At 36.7% G+C, this 18,671-nt stretch overlaps 1 protein-coding gene across 2 annotated transcripts in view; it reads left to right on the top strand.

Annotated features, from left to right (window-relative positions):
• ABCB1 (ATP binding cassette subfamily B member 1) overlaps positions 1 to 18,671 on the top strand; it is a 97,497-nt gene that overhangs the window by 37,590 nt on the left and 41,236 nt on the right. For both annotated transcript variants that reach the window (XM_055307614.1, XM_055307615.1), the window contains 8 exons: positions 4,070 to 4,241; positions 6,347 to 6,460; positions 6,601 to 6,711; positions 6,892 to 7,017; positions 7,128 to 7,331; positions 7,867 to 8,037; positions 17,527 to 17,688; positions 18,479 to 18,655. In XM_055307614.1, coding sequence (XP_055163589.1) covers positions 4,070 to 4,241; positions 6,347 to 6,460; positions 6,601 to 6,711; positions 6,892 to 7,017; positions 7,128 to 7,331; positions 7,867 to 8,037; positions 17,527 to 17,688; positions 18,479 to 18,655 — 1,237 coding nt within the window. The remainder of the gene's footprint in view (positions 1 to 4,069; positions 4,242 to 6,346; positions 6,461 to 6,600; positions 6,712 to 6,891; positions 7,018 to 7,127; positions 7,332 to 7,866; positions 8,038 to 17,526; positions 17,689 to 18,478; positions 18,656 to 18,671) is intronic.

Raw genomic sequence — 18,671 nt, 5'->3', positions numbered from 1 at the left:
TGGGCCAAAGGAAGGCGCTAAACCGCTGCGCCACCCAGGGATCCCCAAATTAAGAAATTAAAAAAAGAACAATAAATGAAGTATAAGGAGGGAGTAAAAAATAGCAAAAATTAACTGAATAGAAAATAGATGTAAGAAAGCAGAGACTTGACAAATGCATAAAATTAATTCTTTGAAAAGACTAATAATCAAGTATTTTTGCAAATTTAATCAGGAATTTTAAAAAATAATAAATAAGGAAAAATTGCTACAGATAAAAAAAAACCTTCATTTTAAAAAAGTACAGCTTTATACCAATAAAATTTTAAAAACTAATGAACTAGACAATACCCTAGAAAAATATAAACCAGGGACACCTGGGTGACTCAGTGTTTGAGTGTCTGCATTTGGCTCAGGTAGTGATCCTGGGGTCCTGGGATCAAGTCTCACTCAGGCTCCTTATAGGGAACCTGCTTGTCTTCTGCCCATGTCTCTGCCTCTCTCTGTGTGTCTCTCATGAATAAATCTTTAAAAAATATATAGGCTAAAACTCTTACTTAGGAGGAAGAAAACTTGAGTGGACCTACAATCATTAAAGGGATTGAATCCAAAATTAAAAACTGCCACCTTCTGCCTTTATATACACAGTAAAACCCAGAGTTCAGATAATTTTACAGACAAGTTCTAACAAAACTTCAAGAGAAAGATAACCTTATCTTATAGAGATTGTTTCAGAGAGTGAAAAAAATATATATAGAAAGTCGAGAATTCACCATATAAGGCCAGTGTAACTTTGATGCCACAATTAGGCAGATATATGAGAAAGGAAAATTATAAAGCAGTTTCACCTAAAACCTAGATGTAGAAGGTCTATGTAAGTTATTAGCTAAACAAATCCATGTGAAAAATATCATCAGATTTAAAAAAAAAACAAACTGGAACTTACTAGCTTTATCTCATGAATACAAAGATGATCTAACATTAGGAAATCTATTAATATAATTAACCATATTAACAGATTGAAAGGAAGAAATGTTTTGTATTGGTTAATGAGGAAAATGGATTAATTATGTATAATTCATGACAAAAATTCAAAACTAAGAGTAAGAATTAATTTTCTTAATATAAAGTATATACCAGAGGTATATAGGAAACTTTAGATCAAGAGGATATTCAGGACCACAACATGCTGGCCTGATTTTCTTTCCAGGTTGGGCATTTCTTGAAAGTTCATTAATTCAACAGATTAGCCAGTGTCTACCACATGTATGTGCTGCACTCTGCGTTTTCAATAGAAAATTGGAAATAGAGGAACTTTTCCCTCTTAGGATCCTTAGTCCAAAGAGTAAGGTGGAGAAAAGGGGAAAGGAAGAGAGTAGAAAGGAAGATAAGAAAGAAATCACTGAAGAAATTAATGAAATAATCAACTTTTAAAACATACTATGAAACAATCAAGTGGTGTGCTGATAAGGGTGAGAAGGGAAATTTTACTTTAAATATGGCAGTCATGGAAAGCCTTGGCAGCCAGGGAAGGCGTCTTTGAGGAGGTTTCATCTAGGCTGAGACTTGAAGGGTGAGGAAAAGCCTGTCCTGGTGGGATTAGGGTAGGGACAGAAGAGTCTTCCAGATTTCCTGAGGTGGCAAGCTTAGGTATGTTCTAGAACATGCCATCAGGTCTGTGTGCCTAGAGCTCTGTTGAGTGATGGGAGATGGAGAAGAGAGGCTGTTGAAGGCAGTGTGGGCTGTAGAGGAGTTAAGATTTTACTCCAAGGGCACAGGCAAGCAGTTGAGGGTCTTAAACAAAGGAACAAATATCCCCCATTATATTTTAAGATAATTTCTCTGTAATTGGTTTGGTGAGTTGAGGGGAGCAGTTAAAAATTGGAGGCAGGGAGGCTGGTAGCAAGGCTGTTGTTGTAGCCTGAGAGGAAAGACCTGTGGTGGCCTGATGTAGACTGTGGGCAGGAGAGGGGAGACAAGTACCCAGATATCAGATGTCATTTGGAAGTACATTTGCTAAAATTATTCTTGGGCCTAATGTAATCCTTCAGTTTTCTTTGTAGTTCTTTCCCTTCCTTTCTCTGCTGTGCATGGACAACTAATGGTTTTAGTTTGACTTTCTATTCCAATTAATAGGTGCAAGAGGAAGCTGGCTCTCTTAGAATGGAAATTTAACCAGAATTTACAATGAATTCAATTCCATAGTGTAGGAATAGTTTTATTCTCCTTAATTTTAAAATGATATTTTTCTCACCTGTGTGTCTTACTTCTTAGTATTGATTTCTCTGCTTAGCTAAAAGTGTTTCTTGCTATTGTAAATGGCTGTTTACATCACTGATAAATATTTTCATAATATTTAAGAATTGTTTTCCAGGGGCAGCCCGGGTGGCCAGCGGTTTAGTGCCGCCTTCAGCCCAGGGCGTGATCCTGGAGACCCAGGATCGAGTACTGCATTGGGCCCCCTGCATGGAGCCTGCTTCTCCCTCTGCCTGTGTCTCTGCCTCTCTCTCTCTGTCTCTCATGAATAAATAAATAAAATCTTAAAAAAAAAAAAAAGAATTGTTTTCTAAACATCAGGGTTTTTGTTATGTATCCTTAATCCATTTTAAGAATGGTGACTTAAATGACCATTCTTATACTAAAGCTTTTAATGACTAGATGGTTTTCATATTGGGTTTGGTAGTGTGGTATTTTTAGTAAAACCCTAATCAAAAAACCTATGTAATTGTAGCATTGTTGATATCTCCTTCCTCCTTACCCTCTTTTTTTTTTTTTTTTTTTTCATTTATCTTTTCTGGTATCTGATTTTCTTCCTTGTTGTTGCTTCTTCCTATGAAAATGTTTCCTCTGGCTGCATGGTACAACAACATATCAGTGAAATGAGTTCTGCATTAGTCTCGGTAAGCAAGAACTGGTATAAAGGAAGTAACAAAAAAGGTGTGAGTCATGTGTAGTAACGTTCCTTCTTTGTAATCATGTATTGTTGACGCCTAGTAATACCTTTTGCCTCAGGTCAACTCAAAAAGTGGGAGACAGATAGATCAACCATTGAAACATGTTACTCAAAAATAATTTTTTTGCTCAAAGATTATTACTGGCAGTTAGGAATACACATTTTTGCAGAGAGAAACTATAATGGTATGTTACTATTTTATCATCATAAAGTTCTGTTTAAATTTGGTTTTTAGTGGATATGGAAGTTTCATTTGGCATTCTTTTAACTAGTAAAGTAGCCGGTTAAAGTCACGACGGCAAGAAAGAATGCATGCTTTTACCTGAGCGGGACTTGAATTTGTCTGTACATTCCAACTAAGGGAGTGAATCCTCCAAAGGAAATTAACATGATACTATCTCATGCTTTTATGGATCAAAGAACCTTAAAGTATGAATTTTATATGGAAGGAAGTTCTTCTAACAGTTATGAATGTTTTCTTTCTATAAGGCAATGTTCTAAGTTCCTAGGGAAATATGATTAAAAGGACAAAAATTTAAGACTCAATTATAATCAGTCTTATTTCCCTAATAATTTTACCATCATTCTATATTTACAAAGATTCTTAAGAAAAGAGACATGAGATAAGCTAATGGGGCCCATATTTTTAAAAAAGAAAAAAGAATCTTCCTTAACATTTCCTTAAACATTAAGAGATTTAAAGGATTTACTTGTACACTATCTAGCATTATATCTGCTTTTTATTATTAAATTTAAAAGGCATGAAGATTTTAAAGGGAAAACACAAATGTTTTCAGAGCCTCTGTTTTGTCTTGCCTATGAAACAATGCAAATTCTTGAAGTTTACTAAACATTATTTTACTTACTAAACTATTGTTAAGGCCAGAGAAGAAGCTTTAGAATACTTTCCCCCAAATTTTTAATCTCTGTGGATAAGTAAGCCTCAGTTTGCTCTTCTACAACAAGGGATTAAAATAGTACTAATACCATAGGGTCAATGTATGGACAAAATGAGAAAATACATGTAAAACACTGAACAGGGCTGGGCACATTCTAAGTCTTTAATAACCATCAGGCTATCTTGGTTCATTTCATATGATTTATGAATATATGTGATAGTTTTTTTACTTCTCATAGGTACAACAAAAATTTAGAAGAAGCTAAAAGAATTGGGATAAAGAAAGCTATCACGGCCAACATTTCTATTGGTGCTGCTTTCTTATTGATCTATGCATCATATGCTCTGGCTTTCTGGTATGGGACCTCCTTGGTCCTCTCCAGTGAATATTCTATTGGACAAGTACTCACTGTAAGTAATGTTATTTTAAGAAATGAATCTCTCGTGAAAATTCCAATGGAGTTGAGTGGTGTTGGCTTGAGTGATGATGGAGAATAGGTATTGAAGAACTATTGAATAATATGAAGAGCCATGTGTTACTAGATTAAAAAGTGGAAAGGAAATTAGATGTATTGAGCAACCAGTGGTGTCTTTTTTACAAGTCTCTTGCAGTTTGTCTTGCAGCCTAAATAATATTGACATTACAAATCTCTATAGCATGAAATCTTATTTGTTGAGATTATTTCTTTGTGGTTGGCCCAGTGCTAAGCATTTCATTTTTATTTTCTGATTTACTATTCACAACAACAAATGGCAAAATACCGTATTTAACTACTTTTCAATTTTTTTTGAATGATAGCTAGTCTACCTTGCAAAGTTATGGGAGTATTAATTGTTACTCTTCCTTAAAGAATATTCTATTTGGAGGTTCTCTGCCTTTTAGAACTTTGTACAAGCACAGAAAGCTTGCCATTTGATACTGTTCTCTTTTATTTAAAAATGGTGAAATAGTTCATAAACCAAGTCCAACCTATATCTTGATCTAATAAAGTGCATACTGTTAGAAGAGTCCTTGAATTCTTTTTTCACAGTCCAAGCACAAGTAATATTGTTGGTGACAGAGCATATTTTGTTAAGTCCCTTACAACAGTTCCCTTTCTCAGGAATAAGATTTTTTTTAATAAATTTATTTTTTATTGGTGTTCAATTTGCCAACATATAGAATAATACCCAATGCTCATCCCCTCAAGTGCCCCCCTCAGTGCCTGTCACCCAGTCACCCCCACCCCCCGCCCCCTTTCCCCACCCCCAGTTCATTTCCCAGAGTTAGGAGTCTCTCATGTTCTGTCTCCCTCCCTGATATTTCCCACTCATTTTTTCTCCTAGGAACAAGATTTGTAATGTAGATATAACAGTTGTGCTCATCCAAAATGTGCAAGGCTATTTAGTAAAAATGGCTTTTACCAAAAAAGCTTTTATTATGAGAGTAATGGTGTTAGTGAACCTAGGTTGTATAAGAAATGTATTCTACTTAATTATGATACAGATAAGCAGTCTAAAATCTTGTATCACTGATCCCAGAACTGTCTCACAAGCTGGAAAGCATGCAGAATATGAGTAAGACCATGGGATTGGAAATCAGGCTGACTTGGTTTAAATTCCATCTGTGCCACTTACTAACTGTATGATTTGGGGTGGCCACCTAGACTTTTCAAGTTTCTGCTACCTCTTTTGCCAATAGAGATGGCAGGGATAATTTGCCTTAACTTTGAGTATAGTTGTAGATCCTAACTGAGAAAATGAACGTAGAATCATTTAGCAAAATTTCTTCTATGTGAATTATTGGGTAATTGCTATGTGATTTTGAAAGGAATGAATGGTGATATTAGTTCTCTGCAACCCTAAAGAAAAACAGTTTAATTTGGTCAAAATGAAAAAATAAACCCCTTTTATCAGACCTCAAAGAAAACACAGTCTGGTAGGAGGAAAGAAGACAGCCTGATCAAGACTAATGTCCTAGATGTGTGCTTTATGATTTACAAAATATTTTTATATATACTGTTTCATTTGATACAACTCTAAGGTTGCCAGGTAAGGAAAACCCATAGAATCCTGCCTAGTTTTGCAGATGAAGAAATTGAAGCCTGGAGACTCTAGGAGAATTGCCTGAAGCCAGACAGCTAGTTAGTGCTTACTCAGAATTCGGACCTTGGTCTTCTGACACTCCTTTGGATATTTATTTCCCCTATGCCCTGCTGATGATCTGAACCAAAATAATTAAGTAAATATTTATAAATAATTAAATAAATATATATTCTATCCTATTCTGGTCCTGTGGAACTTGCACCATTGTTTCACTGAGCAAGTAAGACTCATTATGTATTGTAAATCAAAAAGGATTTAAACTTTTAAAGTGTTTTTAACACCAGGACTCATAACAAGCCACCTTAAAAATAATAATAACTTATAATAATAAAAATAACAACAACAACATTGGCTATATCAGAAGAAAGATGTATGAAAAAAAATTGTAATAAACACAAAGTAACTTGATGGTTTTCCTTCACATCCCTCAGGTCTTCTTTTGTGTATTAATTGGGGCTTTTAGTATTGGACAGGCATCCCCAAGCATTGAAGCATTTGCAAACGCAAGAGGAGCAGCTTATGAAATCTTCAAGATAATTGACAATGTAAGTCCAGGCTAGCCATTTCCCTCTAAAAGATTTCTAATTAAATGTCAGTTTCTTTATCACTTTATCCAATGCTCCACAAACATCACTAAAAATAGCTATTGTACCCTAGTGATCTTCTGAAATTTTATTCTGTTTAGAAACCAAGCATTGACAGCTATTCGAAGAGTGGACATAAACCAGATAACATTAAGGGAAATTTGGAATTCAAAAATGTTCACTTCAGTTACCCTTCTCGAAAAGAAGTTAAGGTACAGTGATACATGATTAATCAGTGATTCAACCATGTATTGGTTGAAAGTGTCTGATACTTGACTTTAGTGATTTAAAAAAAATGTATATTTAACCCTGGTTTTGACTTCATAGTCAATTCATAGTCTCGGAATCTGTGTACTATTATCCTTAAGTTTATTTCTCATTCGCTCTGTTAGATCTTAAAGGGTCTCAACCTGAAGGTTCAGAGTGGGCAGACAGTGGCGCTGGTTGGGAACAGTGGCTGCGGGAAGAGCACGACCGTGCAGCTGATGCAGAGGCTCTATGACCCCACAGATGGCATGGTGAGGTGGCTCCTGCTGAACTAGATGCTGCAGCCGTCAGCAGTAACCATTTGCACAGCTCACATTACAAATCTGCAAGGCATGCAAATCATGCTTACTTTTTATTTCAGGTCTGTATTGATGGACAGGACATTAGGACCATAAATGTAAGGCATCTTCGGGAAATTACTGGTGTGGTGAGTCAGGAGCCTGTGTTGTTTGCCACCACGATAGCTGAAAACATTCGCTATGGCCGCGAAAATGTCACCATGGATGAGATTGAGAAAGCTGTTAAGGAAGCCAATGCCTATGATTTTATCATGAAACTACCTAATGTAAGTCTTTCTTGATCTTTGCCGTGCTAGAAGTTCAAAGAATAAAATAGGATAGAATGCTGGCCTGCTGTATCAGGAGTTAGAAATCTAGGGGCGCCTAGGTTGCTCAGTCAGTTAAGTGTTTGGCTTTGGCTCAGGTCACAATCTCTGGGTTCTAGGATCAGGCCCCGCATCAGTCTCTCTGCTCAGTGGAGTCTGCTTCTCTCCCTGCTTCTCTTTCTGTGATCTCTCTGGCTCTTGCTCTCAAATAAATAACTAAAAATGTTTTAAAAATTAAAAAAAGAAGTTAGGAATCTACTGTAAATTATAGAAAACTCCTAAGAAGGGAAATCAAGATTATGTCAGATTTTAAAGCTCTAGCACCATCAGGTAATAGTAGGTATATTTGTAAAAATTGGGGTTGGTTATTGCTAAGTTTTAAGGAACTGGATTGTATTCCCTGTGGGTTGTTTATGGGATTACTTCCCATCTTAAAATGTAAGCTGAGATAGTTTGTTCTTTTGCTAAGACCCCCTCTTTATTTTCTGTGTTGTAGAAATTTGACACTCTGGTTGGAGAGAGAGGGGCCCAGCTGAGTGGTGGACAGAAACAGAGAATCGCCATCGCTCGGGCCCTGGTTCGCAACCCCAAGATTCTTCTGCTGGATGAGGCAACGTCAGCTCTGGACACTGAAAGTGAAGCAGTGGTTCAGGTGGCCCTGGATAAGGTCTGTGACCCTTGATTCAAACTGACCTGATTTATAAGCATAAGGAGAGCCCACCATTAATTCTTCTTGATATTATTTTTGAAAAAGGACATTTCTGATGACTTCTAAAGTGATCCCGTCAAGTATCAAAATCAAATCTGTAGTCCTCTTTGGATCTTTTCATTTAATTTCTATTTATTTCTCTGTTTTTTTTTAAGTAGAAATGAATAAACTTTCACTGAAAGATACTTGCAAATTTTTAAAATTAAACAATGAGAAATAGAGTTTCAAATGAAAATTGGTCATCATTGTGATCTTGAAACTTGGCTGTAGAGATGACCCTGTTATTTACATTTTCTGTTTTTGCTGTTGTCAACAAGAGGAAAATATAATTAAGGTTCACATTTTATCTCTAAGATGTTAAATACCTATTGAAGACCCTATGGGAAATAAGAAACCTCTTGTACTCAGGAAAGAGGCAGAGAACTGATGATGTTGGAAACTTATCTGGGCCATGAAATGTCCTTGACTATCAACAGAGCTTGACCTTCCTGCAATCCTTGAGTTCACGGGACTCATTCACCCAATCAGATTTGAGTGCTTACACTGTGCTAGGCATGGTTTGGTTGGTCCCTGGCATGTATTGGTAACCAAGCTAGGTCTGTGAGGACAAGGAATATGAAGACCTCTTTTTTAAAATTTATATTTGAATTCCAGTTAGTTAACATACAGTGTAATATAGGTGTAGAATTTAGTGATTCATCATTCACATACAACACTCAGTGCTCATCACAAGTACCCTCCCTAGTCCCTATCACCTATTTCCCCCATCCCCTCCTCCACCCTCCCCACTCTGGTAACCATCAGTTTGTGCTCAGTAGTTGAGTCTGTTTCTTGGTTTGCTTCTCTCTTTCTTTTTATTTTTCCTCTACTTATTTGTTTTGTTTCTTAAATTCCACATATGAGAGAAATCATATGGTATTTGTCTTTCTCTGACTTATTTCGCTTAGCAATAATTCTCTCTAGCTCCATCTACATCATTGCAAATGGCAAGATTTCATTCTTTTTGTGGCTGAGTGATATTCCATTGTATATATGTGCCACCTCTTCTTTATCCATTCATCTGTTGATGGACACTGGACTGTTTCCATACTTTGGCTATTGTAGATAATGCTGCTATAAAAATTGGGGGGCATGTATCCCTTTGAACTAGTATTTTTGTATCCTTTGGGTCAATACCTACTAGTGCAATTGCTGTTTTGTAGTGTGGTTCTATTTTTAACTTTTTGAGGAACCTCCATACTGTTTTCACAGTGGCTACATTCCCACCAACAGGGCACTAGAGTTCCTTTTTCTCTACATCCTCACCAACACCTGTTGTTCCTTGTGTTGTTGACTCTGATAGGCATGAGGTGATATTTCCCATAGTTTTGATTTGTATTTTTCTGTTGATGATTGATGTTGAGCAGCTTTTCATGTATCTGTTGGTCATCTGTATGTCTTCTTTGGAAAAATTTCTATTCATATCTTCTGCCCAGTTTTTATTAGATTTTTCCTTTTTGAGTGTTGAGTTTTATAAGTTTTTTTATATAATTTGGATACTAACCCTTTACCAGATATGTCATTTGCAAATATCTTCTCCCATTCCATAGGTCGCCTTTCAGTTTTGTTGATTATTTCCTTTGTTGTGCAGAAAGTTTTTATTTTGATAAAGTCCCAGTAGTTTGTTTTTGTTTTCCTTGCCTGAGGAGACATATCTAGAAAGAAATTGCTACACCCGATGTTAAAGAGGTTTACTACCTGTAGTGTTCCCCTCTAGGATTTTTATGGTTTCAAGTCTCACATTTAGGTCTTTAATCCATTTCAAATTTATTTTTGTGTTTCATGTAAGAAAATGGCCCAGTGTCATCATTTTTATGTTGCTATCCAGTTTTCCCAAAACCATTTGTTGGAGACTGTCTTTTTCCTGTGGGATATTCTTTCCTGCTTTGTCAAAGATTAATTGACCATATATCTGTGGCTTCATTTCTGAACTTCCTATTCTGTTCCATTGATCTATATGTCTACTTTGTGCAAGTACCATCTTGTTTTGATCACTACAGCCTTGTAATATAGTCTGAAGTCCGGGACTATAATACCTTCAGCTTTGCTTTTCTTTTTCAAGGTTGTTTGGTTATTCAGGGTCTTTTCTGATTCCATACAAATTTTAGGATTTGTTTGTGCTAGGTCTGTGAAAAATGCTTGTGTTATTTTAATAGGGATTGCATTAAATGGGTAGATGACTTTGGGTAGTATAGACATTATAACAATATTCGTCCAACCAGTAGCATGGAATGTTTTTCCATTTCTGTGTGTCATCTTCAGTTTCTTTCATCAGTGTTTTATAGTTTTCAGAGTGTGGGTCTTCCACCTCTTTGGTTAGGTTTATTCCTAGGTGTCTTATGGTTTCGGTATAATTATAAATTGGATTTATTCTTTGATTTCTTTCTGCTTCTTCATTATTGGTATAGAGAAGTGTAACAGATTTATGTACATTGATTTTGTATCCTGTGACTTTGCTGAATTCATGTTTCAGTTGTAGCAATTTTTTGGTGGAGTCTTTCAGATTTTCAACATAGAGGAATGTGTCATCTGTGAATAGTGAAAGTTTGACTTTTTTGCCTATTTGGATGCCTTTTATTTCTTTTTGTTGTCTGATTGCTGAGGCTAGGACTTCCAGTACTATATTAAATAACAGTGGTGAAAGTGGACATTTCTGGCTTGTTCCTGATGGTAGAAGAAATGTTCTTGGTTTTTCCCCACTGAGGATGATATTAGCTGTAGGTCTTTCGTATATGGCCTTTATGATGTTGAAGTATATTCCCTCTAAACCTACTTTGTTCAGGGTTTTTATCACAAATGTATCTTGTACTTTGTCATGCTTTTTCTGTGTCTGTTGAAATGAAATGAAATAAAATGATTCCTATCCTTTCTTTTGTTAATGTGTTGTATCAGGTTGACTGATTTGAGGATATTGAACGACTCTTGGAACCCAGGAATAAATCTCAGTTATCATGATGAATGATTTTTTTAATATATAGCTAGATTTGGTTTGCTAGTATTTTATTGAGAAGTTTTGCCTTCATGTTCATCAGGAATATTGGCCTATAGTTCTCTTTTTTTAGTGGAGTCTTTACCTAGTTTTAGTATCAGGATAATGCTGGCCTTATAGAATGAATTTTGAAATTTTCCTTCTTTTTCTATTTTTTTGGAATAGTTTGAGAAGAATTGGTATTAACTCTTCTTTAAATGTTTGGTAGAAAAAAAAATGTTTGGTAGAGATCACCTCTGAAGCCATCTGACCCTAAACTTTTGTTTTTTGGGAGTGTTTTGATTACTGATTCAATTTCTTTGCTGGTTATGAGTCTGTCCAAGTATTCTGTTTCTTCCAGTTTCAGTTGCAGTAGTTGATATATTTCTAGGAATTTATCCATTTCTTCCAGGTTATCCAATTTGTTGACATATAGTTTTTCATCATATTCTCTTATAATTATTTGCATTTCTGTGATGTTTGTTGTTATTTCTCCTGTGTCATTGGGGATTTTATTTATGTGTGTCCTTTCTCTTTTCTTTTTGATAAGTCTTGCTAAAGGTTTATCGATTTTATTAATTTTTTCAAAGAACCAGCTCCTGGTTTCATTGCCTGTTCAATTGTTTTGTTTTGTTTTGTTTTTTTAGTTTCTATAACATTTATTTCTGCTCTAGTCTTTGTTATTTCCTTCTTCTGCTCACTCTGGGCTTCATTTGTTCTTTTTCTAGCTTCTTTAGGTGTAAAGTTAGGTTGTTTATTGAGATTTTTTTCTTCTTGAGGTAGGCATGTATTGCTATATACTTTCCTCTTAAGACTGCTCTTGCTATCTCCCAGAGATTTTGGACTGTTTTGTTTTCATTTTCATTTGTTTCCATGTATTTTTAAATTCTTCTTTGATTTCCTGGTTGACCCATTCATTCTTTAGTAGCATGTTGTTTAATCTCCATGTATTTGTGGTCTTTCCAAGTTTTTTCTTGTGGTTGATTACTAGTTTCATTGTGCATGGTCAGAAAAAATGCACAGTATGATTTCAGTCTTTTTTGTATTTGTTGAGCCCTGTTTTGTTGCCTAATATGTGATCTGTTCTGGAGAATATCTCATGTGCATCTGAAAAGAGTATGTATTCTGCTGTTTTAGGATGGAATGTTCTGAATACGTCTGTTAAGTCCATCTGGTCCATTGTGTCATTCAAAGCCATTGTTTCCTTGTTGATTTTCTGCTTACATTATCTGTCCATTGCAGTGTGTGGGGTGCTAAAGTTCCCCTACTATTATTGTGTTATTATCAGTAAGAACTTTTATATTATGAATTGTTTTATATATTTGGTGCTCCCATGTTGGGTGCATAAATATTTATAGTTGTTATATCTTCTTGTTGGATTGGCTTCTTTATGATTATATAATGCCCTTATTTGTTTCTTTTTAAAGTCTTTGTTTTATTTATTTTTATTTTTTTAATTTTTATTTATTTGTGATAATCACAGAGGGGGGGGGGCAGAGACACAGGCAGAGGGAGAAGCAGGCTCCATGCCTCCATGCACTGGGAGCCCGATGTGGGATTCGATCCCGAGTCTCCAGGATCGCACCCTGGGCCAAAGGCAGGCGCGAAACCACTGTGCCACCCAGGGATCCCAAGTCTTTGTTTTAAAGTCTAGTTTATCTAAGTATTGCTACTCTTTCTTTTGACATTAATTTGCATGATAAATGTTCTCCACTCTCTCACTTTCAATCTGCAGGTGTCTTTAGGTCTAAAATAAGTCCCTTTAGAGAGCATAAAGATGAGTCTTATATTTTTATCCATTCTGACATCCTATGTCTTTTTATTGGAGCATTTAGTCCATTTACATTCAAAGTAATTATTAATAGATACATATTTATTGCCACTATATTACTTGTTTTGTCATTGTTTGTAGAGATTTTCTCTGATCCTTTTTTGTCTTTGTCACTTTTGGTCTCTCCTTTGCCCTCAAAAAGTCCCCTTTAGTATTTCTTGTAGGGTTGATTTAAATGGTCACAAACTCCTTTAGTTTTTGTTTGTCTGGGATACTCTTTTTTTTTTAAGATTTTATTTATTTACTCATGATAGACATAGAGAGAGAGAGAGAGAGAGAGGCAGAGACACAGGCAGAGGAAGAAGCAGGCTCCATGCCGGAGCCTGACGCGGGACTCGATCCCGGGACTCCAGGATCATGTCCTGGGCCAAAGGCAGGTGCTGAACTGCTGAGCCACCCATGGATCCCCTGGGATATTCTTTATCACTCCTCTATTCTTAATGGTAGCCATGCTGGATAGAGTATTCTTGGTTGTAGATTTTTCCCATTCAGCACCTGAATATATAATGCCACTCCCTTCTGGCTTGCTAAGTTTTTGTTGAAAGATCTCCAGCTAGCCTTATGGGTTTTCCCATAAGTTAAGGACTTCTTTTGTCTTGAGACAAAGATTTTTTTTTAATCACTATATTTTGCAAATTTAATTACAGTGTGTCTTTGTTTTGGCCTGCTTTTTTTTATTTTGGTGGGAGTTCTCTGTGCCTTCTGGATTTGGACATCTGTTTCCTTCCCATATTAGGGAAATTTTCCACTATTATTTCTTGAAATAAATTTTCTGCCCCCCCTTTCTGTCTCTCCTTCTTCTAAGACTCCTATAATATGAATGTTATTACATTTGATGGAATCACTGAGTTCCCTAAGTCTATTCTCATGTTCCATAATTCTTCTTTCTCTCTTTTGTTCAGCCTCATTATTTTCTATTAATTTGTCTTCTAGGCCACTAATTCATTCCTCTGCTTTTTCCAGCTTTCTGTTCACTGCATCCAATTTGGTTCCATCCTCATTTATTGCATTCTTCATCTCTGATTCTTTTTTAACTCTTTTATTTCTGTGGTAAGGTTCTCCCTGATGTCTTCTATTCTTTTGTCAAGCCCAGTGAGTATCCGTATGATTGTTGCTTTAAGTTCTCCAACATGCTTGTTACTTATATCTGTTTTACTTAGTTCTCTGGCTGTGGCTTTAACTTGTTCTTTAATTTGGATAAATTCCTCCATCTTGGCATTTTGTCTAAGTCTCTGCCTTCTTCTCTGTGTTACAAAAGCTATTTATTTCTCCTGCTTCCAGAAAATAATGGCTTTATGAAGAGGTCATATAGTTCCTAGGGACCTGGTACTTCAGGGAGTGTCTCTGGTGTGTGCTGCTTGCACTCTGCTGTTGTGTTGTGGCTGTTCTGTCCTTCAAGCGAGTCATCTGCAGAGGCTCTCCTTGCCTGTTGTGAGCAGTATTTGGTCTGAATGTGGTGAATTTTAACTAGGTGTGCTCTGATTTGCTTGTCAAATGATATCTGACAACAACTCCACCAGAACTGAGGCCCTGTAGAAGTCTCTGGTTGGAAGATGTGGAGCGGGCAGGGTGTTTGTGCTGGTCTTCTGGAGAAGGGGCTCACCATGCTGGGACTGAGGCAAACCTGACCTAGAATGGCAGTCCCACTAGAGCACAGGGGAGTGGGTCTTGGTTTAAGCAAGTTAGGCAGCTATTGTCTGAGCTAAGCTGCTTTCCTCAGGTTGCAGGCTCCGTGTTTATGAGGGAGGGAAATAGTGGCAGCCAGCACCTTTGTTCTCAAAGAAGTGTCTCCTGGAACACTGCCTCTCAGAGAAGTACTTCTAGAATAAAGAATAATCTTCCCACTGTTTGCCCAGACATTTTTCAAATTGCTGTTTCCACACTATCTGCCTTGGAGTTTTTTGCCTGCCTTCTCTCCAGTAATAGCACATTGCCCTCCTGGCTTTATCCCAGCCAAGCTGGCTGACCTTTATAGCTTCAGGCTTTCGAGATGTGGAGTGGGCAGGGTCTTGCGCTGGATTTCTGAGGAAGGAGTCCATCACACTGGGACTGAGGGAAGCTCTGCAGAGAAGGGCAGTCCCACCAGAGCACAGGAGCTTGATGTAAGTAAGTTAGGCAGCCTTCTGTATCAGCACTGCACTGTTCCTGCAGGTGGCTCTGTGTTTATGCTGAGATTAGGGGAGAGAAATGGTACTGGCCAGCTCCCCTGTTCCCAAAGTGGAGTCTCTGGGATATGCTTTAAGAAGAGTGCATAATCTCCCCCCAGGCATTTTTCAGATCACTATTTCTACACTATCCACCCCCAGGTTATTTGTCTGCCTTCTCTCCAGGACCAGCACAGTGCCCTCCAAGCTTTGTCCCAGCCAAGCCCATTGACCTTTAAAGCTCTAGGCTTTAAGCCCTAATGGTTGCAAGAACTTGCAAAATTCTGCCCATCTCCTTTTCCAAGCCAATGGCTTTGGGGAAACATTCTCCTTGCACATTCCCTGTGCTCGCTCTCTCTCTCTCTCTCTCTCTCTCTCTCTCTCTCTCTCATGCCCTTCTCCATAAACAAGGCTCCCTCCCCACTGCAGCTCCTGTGACCTTTTCCCCCTAAACCACATCTCCTCACTTCCTACCTTTGTCAGTGTGGCTCTTCTCTTTTCTTAGTTGTAGAATTTATTCTGTCAGTCTTCACGTCAATTTCTAGGATGATATGATAGTTATCTAGTTGTGTTTGTGTGAGGAGAGGAGCTTAGGATCCTCCTACTCCATTGCCTTCTTCCTCTTCAGAATGTAAAGACCTTTTAACCCAGAAGTGCCCTGTATAGAAGTATCACAGTAGAAGTCAAAGATGAACTCATATTTCTTCCAGCTCTCCCCTTCTCTAGTAACAAAACAATACTGGATGTTCCTTTAAACATCCTGTCAATGTGTTTAATGGATTATTGAGGGAGAGAAAAGCAGGTTACTAAAAATTGAATGAATCACAATAGAGGCAGATGGGATTGTGGCTGCTATTTCTCCCTTCATTTTGCTTATCTGTAATTATATGTCTGTGTTTTCTTATTATTCCACAATGGAAGTATGTATTAAATTATAAATAAAAATGATTTTTAAAAGTTGCATTAAAAATACTTATTCTTGGGGTGGCTGTCAGTTAAGCATCTGCCCTCAGCTCAGGTTATGATCCCAGGGTACTGGGATCGAGCCCTGTGTTGGGCTCCCTGCTCAGTGGGAAGCCTGCTCTTTCCCTCTCCCTCCACCATTCCCTCCACTTATGCTCTCTGGCTCTATCTCTCTGTCAAATAAACAAATAAAATCTTTTTTAAAAAATATGGTTATTCTTTAGGTGCACCTGAGTGGTTCAGTTGGTTAAGCATCTCAACTCTTGATTTCAGTTCGGGTCATGATCCCAGGGTTTTGAGATCAAGCTCTGTATAGGGCTCTGCACTGGGCATGGAGTGTATTTAAGATTCTCTCTCTCTCCCTCTCCCTCTCCCTCTCCCTCTGCCCCTCCAACCTGCCCCCCCAAATATATATATTAACTATTAAAAAATACTTTTCCTTTACAATGTAAATTTTGGAAGGATAATTCCACATGCTCCCTTTCCTTAAAGACATCCAAAGAACTGATCGATTATCTTCTCTACCTTCTAGTTGCTACCACCTAATTTTTCTATATGTATTGTTTTTTTCTTGTCAGTTTTCCACTTCTCTTTTTTATATTGATCTTAATACCTCTTGTCAGTTTGAAAATTTTATTTCTAGTTCCTGGAGAGAAATACAAAGTCACAAAAGTAATAAGCCCTGGGGAAAGTTATAGAGGTGAAAGAAATCTCTGACAAGTTCTGGTTCCATATTAAACTCTGTTAACCTCTGTTCCATATTAAAACAAAAATGACACTGGGTATTTAAAATCATTTGCATAGCTCTTCAGTCTTTTAATAACGCTTCTACCTAGGAACTAGTAATATATATATATAAAATCACAGCGTTTATAATTATATTATTTAGTTATCACAGCTACTCTAAGAAATGAGTATTAATATTATCTCCATTTTATGTGTGAACGAACTGAGCCTCACACAGGTTAAAAGATTTAGATAAAATTGCACAATTCATAAATGGCAGAACTAAGATTTGAGTTCAGATCAATGTGGCAGTAACAATGGACTTTGCTGCCTCACATTTATTGTCTATATTAATTATCCAGAAGTTCTGTGAGATGGGACACTATGAATCCCCAGACAGGTGCTATCTAGTCCGTACCAGTACCACACACTGGCCTGTGTCTGCTCTGATTGGCCAGTGCCTGGACTGTAGCATTTTTTATTTTGTATAAGCCCCTGATTATTATTATAAACTTGGGCTGATAGAGGTTAAATAAAATTCTTAGAAGCTTACTTAACATTAATAGGTAACTATAATATTTGTGTTAATATTTATTATAATAAAACATCATTTTAAGCCATTATCAATTGACTATACATTTATTAAGCCAGAGACTACCTTATATAGTTTAGATGGCTTTGCAATATTCAGAGCACTAGTGTTCAGTAAACATAAATTGGATGAACTTTTGCCTATAATTGTACCATTTTCAAAAACCTAATTTTTCTCTCTTTAGGCCAGAAAAGGTCGGACCACCATTGTGATAGCTCATCGTTTGTCTACAGTTCGTAATGCCGATGTCATCGCTGGTTTTGATGATGGAGTCATTGTGGAGAAAGGAAATCATGATGAACTCATGAAAGAGAAGGGCATTTACTTCAAACTTGTCACAATGCAGGTAATAGTCCAACTCCAGAATTTTCCTCAAGTATCTCAGGTATAAACTAATTTTGCACATTTAGTACTATAAATAAATGTTACTTTTTGTGTTGATTATCTTGATAAGTGAGAAGAATACTTGGGGAATTCAGACCATATTTTTCTTCTCATTTAAAAGGAAGGAAAATAAAGAAGGCTAATTAGAGAAAATTAAAAGTTTAAAAAGATTTAAAGGTAATCTATCCACTGTAGTAGCCACTAGCCTCATATGGCTATTGAGCACGTCAGTGGTAGTTATTCTGAACTGAAGTGTTTTAAGTAGAAAATGCATTCCAGATTCCAAAGATGTGGTACCAAAAAAAGAATATAAACTATCTCAGTATGTTTTTATATTGATTACATGTTGAAATGCTAATATTTTAGATCTATTAGGTTAAATAAAATACATAGTAAAAATGGATTGATCTCTTGCCTTTTTAAATGTGGCTACTGAGAAAATTTTAAATGACAAATATGGGTTTCTGTTGATAGCACTGGTCCAAAGCAAATATTATTGAGCCCAAACACCCACAAAAAGTCCTATGAGCGTAAGATACAAGGACAGGATGTCATATTATTTCAGCATATTCAGTGGTAATCCCCCTTCACTGGTTTTAATTTTCAAATATATCACATATTTACACACAACACCCCTGCCCAGAAGCTTAGCTTTATCCTTTCCTACAGTGATATAAATTACCACTTTCCTTGATAATTTTCATTTGTTTTCTGAGCCTAACCTGCTTATGTTTATTTCTTGTTTATTTTAGACAAGAGGAAATGAAATTGAGTTAGAAAATGCCACTGGTGAATCCAAAAGTGAAAGTGATGCCTTGGAAATGTCTCCAAAAGATTCAGGGTCCAGTTTAATAAAAAGAAGATCAACTCGCAGGAGTATACATGCACCACAAGGCCAAGACAGAAAGCTTGGTACAGAAGAGGACTTGGTATGGAGAGGATGTA

This window comes from Nyctereutes procyonoides, unplaced genomic scaffold (assembly GCF_905146905.1).
Source record: "Nyctereutes procyonoides isolate TBG_1078 unplaced genomic scaffold, NYPRO_anot_genome, whole genome shotgun sequence".
Classification (NCBI taxonomy): Eukaryota; Metazoa; Chordata; class Mammalia; order Carnivora; family Canidae; genus Nyctereutes; species Nyctereutes procyonoides.
Note: the sequence above shows the minus strand (reverse complement) of the source record. Positions and strands in the feature narration are given on the sequence as shown.